This window comes from Pinus tabuliformis, chromosome 1_1 (genome assembly GCF_031772625.1).
Source record: "Pinus tabuliformis cultivar Carrire ecotype Pingquan chromosome 1_1, CPIR1, whole genome shotgun sequence".
Classification (NCBI taxonomy): domain Eukaryota; kingdom Viridiplantae; phylum Streptophyta; class Pinopsida; order Pinales; family Pinaceae; genus Pinus; species Pinus tabuliformis.
In genome coordinates this window covers 249,634,611-249,644,507 of record NC_142297.1, presented here as the reverse complement: position 1 = coordinate 249,644,507, position 9,897 = coordinate 249,634,611, and the positions used below count along the sequence as shown (strand labels likewise).

Below are 9,897 nucleotides of genomic sequence, written 5' to 3'. Positions count from 1 at the left end.
GTCTTGTGCTGATGCTAAGGTACGTGCAGTCGCCCTGACCTCATCATATTGGCGTTGCATTTCCCTTACCTCTATGTTCAATATCTGCAGGTTCGAATCCTCTTATAGATTGGTCACTAGCTCCATAGCCTGCTCAAACAACGCCGCACAGTCAGTGACTATGGCATCCAAGGTAGCCATGCCTTCCTTTGTTATTAAAAAAATTATATTTTAAATTAAGTAAATACAAACAAACACTTACACATGCCAAAATAAATAAAATTAATATGTATATATTTTTTTGCGAATTTCAAATTGAAGTTTTACCACTTAAAAATGCAAAAACATTAAGTCTCATCTTACAAATAAGTGTTCCATCAAAATACTTATTAAAACAATTGTTTTCAACTTTATGTCAATCCATGGGAGTTGTTCTCCATAATATGAGAAAAAAGGGTTTCAGAAACCAAAAGAATCCAACTTTTGAAATATGTGGTGTCTACTCAATCCAGAGCGGGGTCCACTAAACGTGGTCGGTTCACTAAAGACAAAGCCTGGGTGGGAATGCTTAATGCACTACGTCTTCATTGAAATGAAATTCCAACCACTTCCCTGGTTGTTTTCCTTTCCACTTTCTCAAAACAATCAAGATTAAGAAAATAAATATTTTGAGAGACAAAGATGGAAAGGAAAACGAGTTCAACCTGGGCCGAGTGAACTCGTTTTCCTTTCCATCTATGGTGCAAACAATTGTTCGATGGGAACGAATTTATTTGAATTCTTCAATTCTAGAACATCCAGAAAAAATTGGAATAAAATAATAGAGTTGCCATGATTTAAAATAATAGAGTTACCATGTTCTGAATTTTTATTAAATAAATATTTTATTTATTTTATTATTATTTTATTTTGAATAGATAATATGGTGCATATTCGGCTGGAGCTAATCAGCCATATATTGGGTATTTAATGCCCTCAGAGCAGCACGCTACTTAGCCCGATAACACGGGAGCGGGCAAATATTATTTAATGCCGAATTTGTCCGCTCCCGTGTTATCGCGTTAAGTCGCGTGCTACTCTGAGGGCATTAAATACCCAATATATGGCTGGTTAGCTCTTTCCGTGCATATTCTCTTTAATTTTCATTATTGTTTCTCATGCATCTTCAATTTCTATTTGTAATAAACAATTATACAATTAACGTTTAGAGGATCTATAAAATCAATGGTATTTTTTAACATCTACCCATGATCCTCGAATTGAATGTTTTCCTCAGGTATTTTTTAACATCTACCCATGATCATCGAATTGAATGTTTTCCTCACATTTTACCAAATTCAATTGGGTCTTTTTTATTTCCAATCTTTCTATAAAGAGTACTTTTTTATTTTTTTATTTTTTTTAAATACAACTAGTTTTCCTCATATTTTACAAAATTGGATTGGGCCTTTTTATTTCCAATCTTTCTATAAATAAGAGTGTTTTTATTTTTTTCTAAATACAACAAATCATCATTAAAATAAACTTTACAAATAAAAAAAATAATATACATTTTGATTCCCTGTAATTTGCAATATAGATAATCATTTTAGTAGAAACACTTTTATTCAAATTAACCTAAATACATATCACAATTTTAGTGAAAAGAATTTCACAATTCAACTTCTTTGCTTCTTGCAAAACAACTCACATTTTCTATGCATCTATTGTTATCACTTGACACCTATCCTTGGCCAAACAACCATACCATGACAATAAGGGGCTCGCATAACATAAGTTGTAAAGTTAAATAAATATATTTATGCTCGTCCATCCATTCAATTTAAGCTTTGATTATTTTTTTCAAAACTCATTGAATTGATCTTGAAAAGCTTAACTATGCATAATATCTTGTATAACATATGCAATCACTCTTTTCTATTTTTAGTGTTTGTATTGTTAACTATTTATAGGGATGTTTTTCTTAATGTGGTTAATATTTTGGAACTTTATTGTATTCTTTGTTTATGGTATTATAAGATGTTTTTTTAATTAAACAAGTAAATCTATCATTCTAACTAAACAAACTAAACCCTATATGCATAATATTCCTCTATATTCATTTATGCTAGAAATAGTGACATGCCATCCTTCGTTTAAAAAATAAAATATCTTAGATAAAATAATTAAACATTAAAAATTTGAAACTAATATAGTTTTAACTTAATCATTTAAAAAGGCATTATTCATAAGTTTACCTTAATTTAGTTGTGACTATCCGTGACGGATCCACTAAACGTGATTGGTGGTGAGATGTTTAAGTCTCATCCGACAAATAAGTGTCTTCTTAGTGGTGAGATGTTTAAAATATTGGTGAGATGTTTAAAATAAGTCAATCGTCTCCACCATAGGACAAAAAAGAATCCACTTTTGAAATGTGTGATCTCTACTCAATCCGTGACCGATCCACTAAACGTGATGGGTGGTGAGATGTTTAATGCATTAATTTTTAAATAATACTTTCCTTTACATTTTCCTTCCACTTTCTGAGAAAATAATACTTAAGAAAAGACAGTAATCGACTTATAACACTCGGAAAAGAATTTCTCAGGAAGAACGGTGTGTAAATTATGAAGCGTCTCTATGTCAGAGGGTAAAGCCATGCCAGTTGTCATCCACGATATCTTGACTACAAGAAGAAAAAAGGTTCGTCTTGACTACCAGAAGAAAAAAGGTTGTCATGGGTCCTCAACGCGGAAATTGCTGCGCCCATGTCACTTTCATCGTTCAATAATAAATTAAAAAAAATTAAAAGAAAAAGGTCATAAATTTCGTTCAATGTAAACAAACGGAGGTCCCTATTCGCTGAGCCTACCACGTTTCAGAGCGCTTTTGTTCTCAACTTATTGCCAAGTAGTCAGAGACACAGAACGCAAGAAAAGCCGAGTGAACTAGTCGTAACTTGGGGTCATCGGCTGCGAGTCACAGCGCAAGAAAGACCGAGTGTACGAGTGGTCATCTTCTGGTAGACATTTTGCAGTTGTTCTGAGAGAAACAAGACAATCGCATAATTCTAATCTTGTGGTAATATGGCATCCACCTCGCACGCCACCTCTACCTCTGCATCCACCTCGTACGCCAACACCAACTCCTATGTGTATGACGTGTTTATCAACCACAGAGGTCCTGACTGCAAGAAAACATTGGCCACCTATCTCTACGATCGCCTCACCAAGCACGGATTGCGAGTGTTCCTGGACAATCAAGAATTGCAACAGGGAGATGGCTTAACTCCTCAAATCGAAGGTGCTATCGGAAGAGCCTCTGTGCACATAGCTATTTTCTCTCCTAAATATGCCGAATCCAGTTGGTGTTTGAAGGAGCTTGTCTTGATGTTCGAATCGAGGGCACCTATCATTCCGGTCTTCTACGGTGTCCAGCCATCAGAACTTCGGTGGACGCAGGAGGAAACTGGACTCTATGATAAAGTCCTGCGCCTGCTCCCATGGCTTCCCTGCATGCTCTGCTGCACAAGGGGCGAAAATGGAGTGTATGCCCGATCCCTGCGCAAGCTCGAAGAGAAGAAAACAATCGACCATCAAACTGGTCAAAAGAAGCCGCGATATGACTCCCTCGTTATGAAAGAGTGGAAGGACGCTCTTTTTAAAGTTGCAGACATAAGCGGTTTTGACCTGGAAGCTTCTAACGGGTGAGAACTGCACTCCAATTCTCTGTCAGTCTTTAACTTTAGATTTAATTTATTGCATCACGTAGATGGCATTTCTGACTCGCGATTGTACTCTGGACATTGTTTAGGGACGAGCAACAGCTCCTAGAAAAGGTCGTGGAAGGAGTGTTGAAAAAAGTTCCAAGAAAGCTCCATGTGTCCAAATATCCAATCGCTTTGGAACAGAAAATAAAAGATTTTGAAAGGGAAATGCGTTTGCAGGAGCAAAGCGGCCAGACTAGAATTATAGGAATTGTGGGATTTGGTGGCGTTGGAAAAACAACCCTTGCAAAAGAAATCTTTAACAGTCAGATGTCACAATACAATAGATCTTGTTTTTTATTTGATGTTAGAGACAAACCTTTAATTTCTTTGCAGAGTCAGCTTCTTAAGGACTTGGCTCAATGGAATGGGCAGATAAACAGCATCGATGAAGGTATAGAGATGCTGAGTAGGTATCTCGCAGCTTCTAAAGCTATCATCATTTTAGATGATGTAGATGATATTAAGCAAATGAATGCATTACTTTCACCAGCTAAGGATGTTCTTCCATCCGGTAGCTTGATTTTAGTTACCTCTCGTAATAGGGATGTTCTTATAAGATGGGGAATTGAAGAGTCGTGCATATACAAGCTCACAGGACTGGATCCGCAACAGTCGAAAGAGCTCTTCTGCTCTCACGCCTTTGACAAATCTTATCCAGATGCGGATTTTGAAGAAGTAGTTAGTCTGTTTTTGGAAGCCTGTAATGGATTGCCGCTATCTCTCACGGTGCTTGGGGCGCATCTGCATGGTGAAAAACATTTGAAGTATTGGTATGCCCAATTCCGCAAAATCTCCAAGGCACTTCCCGCGGATATCCAAAGCAGACTCAGAATTAGCTATGACGGTCTGGAGGAAGAAGAGAAGCACATATTCTTAGACATTGCTTGTTTCTTTCTACACAAAGACAGAGACACAGCGATAAGAATATGGGACGGATCTGGCTGGGAAGGAGAGCTGGGTTTTCGGAATCTACAAAACAGGTGTCTTGTGGAGGTAGACGAAGAAAATCAAATAAGAATGCACGACCACCTTAGGGATATGGGGAGAGACCTGGCGGAGAAAGAGCCTCCAGACTCTTGGCGTCGTATTTGGCGTCCAACTGACAACCTTCTTTATCAGCACTCACCTGTACGTATTTTGAAGCTTTAGAGTGACACTGAAAATAATGTTCTGATATCAAATTTTGAAATGCCGTTATGGTGTGAATTGTCTGTAAATTTTGAGTTTTTCATCTAATTTGCATAAATATCGATCAATCGTGTTTTAGGTGCGTGGAGTTAGCGTTGTTCCGAGTGATGGCCCGGAATGGTCTCCACAACATTTCAAAAGCCTTGTGGAACTCACGGGCAGGTTGCAGCTTCTTGCGGCAGAAGGTGATTGTGTGGAAAGCATATTGAATGTTGCTCAGCCACCAGAGCTAATATGGCTCCGCTGGATTAACTGTCCGTACTCCTCCCTGCCTTCATGGATTTTAATGAAAAATTTAAGAGTTTTACAAATAAAGGGGAAGGAGTTTGAAACAATCTGGGCAGATGAATGCCAGGTAATTATGTGATTTTGTTTTCTTCTCTAAGGTTTTGCATTTTTTCAGTTGACCTTTATTATAAAAATTTAGTTTTGCATTTTTCAATTGACCTTTATTATAAAAATTTACTTGCTCTAGCACAATTTACAGAAACTGTGCCATCCATTGTCAAGCCCAATTTAAAATATGAAATTGCAGGCACCTGTGCAGATTAGGGAGTTGGAAATTGATGGTCGCGTTCTCAATATTCCAAAGTCCATTGAAAAGTTGAATTATCTCGAAAAATTTGTCTTGCACAACAACAATAAACCGGTTGGTCTGAATATCTTGCCAGATGAATTTTGTCGTCAGTCCTTGAATTACTTGAAGTTACGGTGTTGTTCAGATATTAAGTGGCTGCCAGCTTCCTTTGGCAATTTAAAGAACCTCCAAACTCTCGACTTGGACGGCTGCTCCCAGCTGCAGAGACTTCCAGAATCACTTGGCGGATTGACTTGCCTCCGAACTCTCCACATGAACCGCTGCTCCCAGCTCCAGAGCCTACCAGAATCACTTGGCGGGTTGACGAGCCTCCTAACTCTCCACATGAACCGCTGCTCCCAGCTGCAGAGCCTACCAGAATCACTTGGCGGGTTCACAAGCCTTGAAATTCTTCTCATGTCCTACTGCTCCCAGCTGCAGAGCCTACCAGAATCACTTGGCGGGTTGACGAGCCTCCGAACTCTCGACTTGGACGGCTGCTCCCAGCTGCAGAGCCTACCAGAATCACTTGGCGGGTTGACTTGCCTCCGAACCCTCCACATGAACTGCTGCTCCCGGCTCCAGAGCCTACCAGAATCACTTGGCGGGTTGACGAGTCTCCTAACTCTCCACATGAACCTCTGCTCCCAGCTGCAGAGCCTACCAGAATCACTTGGCGGGTTGACGAGCCTCCAAACTCTCTACTTGTCCGGTTGCTCCCAGCTGCAGAGCCTACCAGAATCACTTGGCGGGTTGACGAGCCTCCGAACTCTCAACGTGTCCGGCTGCTCCCAGCTGCAGAGCCTACCAGAATCACTTGGCGGGTTGACGAACCTCCGAACTCTCAACATGCCCCGCTGCTCCCAGCTGCAGAGCCTACCAGAATCACTTGGCGGGTTGACGAGCCTCCGAACTCTCCACATGAACGGCTGCTCCCAGCTGCAGAGCCTACCAGAATCACTTGGCAGGTTGACGAGCCTCCGAACTCTCCACATGAACCTCTGCTCCCAGCTGCAGAGCCTACCAGAATCACTTGGCGGGTTGACGAGCCTCGAAACTCTCCGCATGGACGACTGCTCCCAGCTGCAGAGCCTACCAGAATCACTTGGCGGGTTGACGAGCCTCGAAACTCTCCGCATGGACGGCTGCTCCCAGCTGCAGAGCCTACCAGAATCACTTGGCGGGTTGACAAGCCTCCGGACTCTCCACATGAACCTCTGTTCCCAGCTGCAGAGCCTACCAGAATCACTTGGCGGGTTGACGAGCCTCCAAACTCTCCGCAGGACGACTGCTGCCAGCTGCAGAGCCTACCAGAATCACTTGGCGGGTTGACAAGCCTCCAAACTCTCCGCATGGACGGCTGCTCCCAACTGCAGAGCCTCCCAGAATCACTTGGCGGGTTGACGAGCCTCGGAACTCCCGCATGGACGGCTGCTCCCAGCTGCAGAGCCTCCCAGAATCACTTGGCGGGTTGACGAGCCTCCAAACTCTCTCCATGGACGGCTGCTCCCAGCTGCAGAGCCTGCCAGAATCACTTGGCGGGTTGACGAGCCTCCAAACTCTCTCCATGGACGGCTGCTCCCAGCTGCAGAGCCTACCAGAATCACTTGGCGGGTTGACGAGCCTCCAAACTCTCTACTTGTCCGGCTGCTCCCAGCTGCAGAGCCTACCAGGATCACTTGGCGGGTTGACGAGCCTCCAAACTCTCAACATGTCCGGCTGCTCCCAGCTGCAGAGCCTACCAGAATCACTTGGCGGGTTGACGAGCCTCCCAACTCTCAACATGTCCGGCTGCTCCCAGCTGCAGAGCCTACCAGAATCACTTGGCGTGTTGACGAGCCTCCGAGCTCTCTGCATGGACGGTTGCTCCCAGCTGCAGAACCTACCAGAATCACTTGGCGGGTTGACGAGCCTCCGAACTCTCCACATGAACGGCTGCTCCCAGCTGCAGAGCCTACCAGAATCACTTGGCGGGTTGACGAGCCTCCGAACTCTCCACATGAACCTCTGCTCCCAGCTGCAGAGCCTACCAGAATCCCTTGGCGGGTTGAGGAACCTCAAAACTCTCGACTTGTCCGGCTGCTCCCAGCTGCAGAGCCTACCAGAATCATTTGGCGGGTTGGCGAACCTTCAAGATGTCGAAATTAAGGATTGTAATGGTCTGGTGGAGGTTGGAGCATTTCGAACAAGCCAGAGAACCCTAAAGTTGGAGGGTTGCGGCCCATTGAAGAAAATAAGAGGGTTTTCTGTTGTTTCAAAACTTCAAAGGTTGAACACTAGCTGGTGCATGGAACTAGAGGAGCTGCCAAGTTTTGAAACCTTCGTATCTTTGGAGGACCTGTGTGCATTTAATTGTCTCAAGTTAAAGAGCTTACAGGGGTTAGAGCATTCGACAAAGCTTCGAAAGCTGAATATTAACAGGTGCATGGAATTGGAGGAGCTGCCAAGTCTTGAGACATTGGTATCTTTAGAGGAATTGTCTGCATTTAATTGTGTCAAGCTGAAGGGCATACATGGGTTGGAACCGCTGACAGAGCTTCAAAAACTGAACATCAGCGGGTGCATAAAACTGCAGGAGTTGCCAAGTATTGAGAGATTGGTATCTTTGAAAGAGTTCTGTGCATTTAATTGTGTCAAGCTGAAAAGAATACAGGGTTTGGAGCCGCTGTCAAATCTTCAAACGCTGAACATTAACGGATGCATAGAATTGGAGGAGCTGCCAAATATTGAAAGACTGGTATCTTTGCAGGAGGTGTGGGCATTTAATTGTGTCAAGCTTAAGAACATACAGGGGTTGGAGCATTTGACAAAGCTTCAAACGCTGAACATTGACGGGTGCATGGAATTGGAGGAGCTGCCATGTATTGAAACACTGGTATCTCTGCAGCCGTTGGCTGCGCGTAAGTGTTGCAAACTGAAGAGTATAGAGGGTTTGGCGCAGTTGACAGAGCTTCAATTACTAGATGTTAGGGAGTGCTCGGAGTTAGAACACCTGGCAGGTCTTGAACAGTTGGGGTCGTTGGACACACTTTATGCCTCTGGATGTCCAAAACTGCAGTGGGGTGAGGGAGTAGCGGAGGAACTGCAGCAAAGATTGAAGGAAGACTTCATCGTATGAAAATATTATTTATTCAATCGTTTGAATCACAAAGAGTTTGGTTTTTTTAACATCTTGCTTTACAGTCCCGGTGATTATTCATTTTATATGTGGGGATATTTTTTCTATAGATAAAGGTATGTCGGTTTAAGTGGTTTTCTTGTATGGTTGTGGATGACATGAACGGCGACCGGGTAGGATTGTAATTTTTGTGAATTTTTTTTTTTTTTCCGAAGGTGGTAAAACCTATCAACTCAGGGGTCAAACCAACAGTGAGGACAGCCATCTCTCGCTGCTATCCGCGAATGCTAGGTTTGACTCATCACTGTTAAATAGGAAAACCACGCCACCTTGCATAACCCTGCTGGTGGTCCGTAATCGGGAGCAGGCTCTCACTCCTGCCAGATGCCTCTGGGTCTTGGGCCGTTAACCTGTTTCCTTACGTCCGAGGAAGACGAGCTCTTAGCCAAGCATAAGCAGTTTTATATACACGTCTAAAGTTCAAATTCAAAATAAAATTAAATAAATATTATTAAGAATTTAAATTATTAATTTAAAATATTTTAACGTAGATACCAATACATTTTAACGCAAATACACAAAAGAGTTAAAGCAAATACCGAAGCTTTAAAATGATATTTTAATTTAATTTTTCAACCAATTAATCCAATTGCAAACATGAGAAAAATACCCAACAATCTGGTAGTCAAGATTTTAACGAGTGTATATACTTTCAGCGAATTGTTCAATCGTTTAGTTTTCTTCACTAACTATATATTTAGTTCTTGATATATATTTTATTTTAAAATAAATAAATTAATTAATTTAATTAATATTTATTTTTAAATTTTATCATTTTTTAAATTTATTTTTAAATAATTGTAATTTTATATATACATAGAAATTAAATTTTATAAAATATTTTTAAATAATTTAATGTTTTCACTTTTATTTTTAACGAATATGTTAAAATGTTATAAGTAATCAATATTTTATATCTTAAAATAAATTTATAATTTGATGTTAAAAATTACTTTTTTTTTTCTTCTTCTAGTATTACATATTATTTTATTTTTTAATACTTAAATAATATATAAATAAATTTAATAGATCTTTATCTTTATATTGATAATATTTTTTTTGGCAAAATAAAATTCTTTATGATTTGTGCTCCAAAATAGATATGATTGTACAGACAAAACTAAATTTATGATAATTAAAGCTCAAAGGAATCACTTACAATATTTTTATTTATGAAAACAACTCTTTGGAGAAAGTTCTTTTATACAAATATTTGGGAATTGG

At 40.7% G+C, this 9,897-nt stretch overlaps 1 protein-coding gene across 1 annotated transcript; it reads left to right on the top strand.

Annotated features, from left to right (window-relative positions):
- Positions 1 to 2,832: 2,832 nt before the first annotated feature.
- Positions 2,833 to 8,691, top strand: LOC149212450 (uncharacterized). The gene is made up of 6 exons (XM_089388694.1): positions 2,833 to 3,667; positions 3,775 to 4,858; positions 4,998 to 5,273; positions 5,454 to 5,686; positions 6,119 to 6,751; positions 6,945 to 8,691. The coding sequence occupies exons 1-6, from the start codon at positions 3,048 to 3,050 to the stop codon at positions 8,611 to 8,613; spliced, it is 4,515 nt and encodes a 1,504-aa protein (XP_089244820.1). The 5' UTR covers positions 2,833 to 3,047; the 3' UTR covers positions 8,614 to 8,691.
- Positions 8,692 to 9,897: the final 1,206 nt, after the last annotated feature.

Coding starts and splice junctions, on each gene's coding strand:
- LOC149212450 (XM_089388694.1), top strand. CDS start 3,048: ATGGCATCCACCTCGCACGCCACCTCTACCTCTGCATCCACCTCGTAC. Junction 3,668..3,774: donor GACCTGGAAGCTTCTAACGG/GTGAGAACTGCA, acceptor GACATTGTTTAG/GGACGAGCAACAGCTCCTAG. Junction 5,687..6,118: donor GGCAATTTAAAGAACCTCCA/AACTCTCGACTT, acceptor GACGAGTCTCCT/AACTCTCCACATGAACCTCT.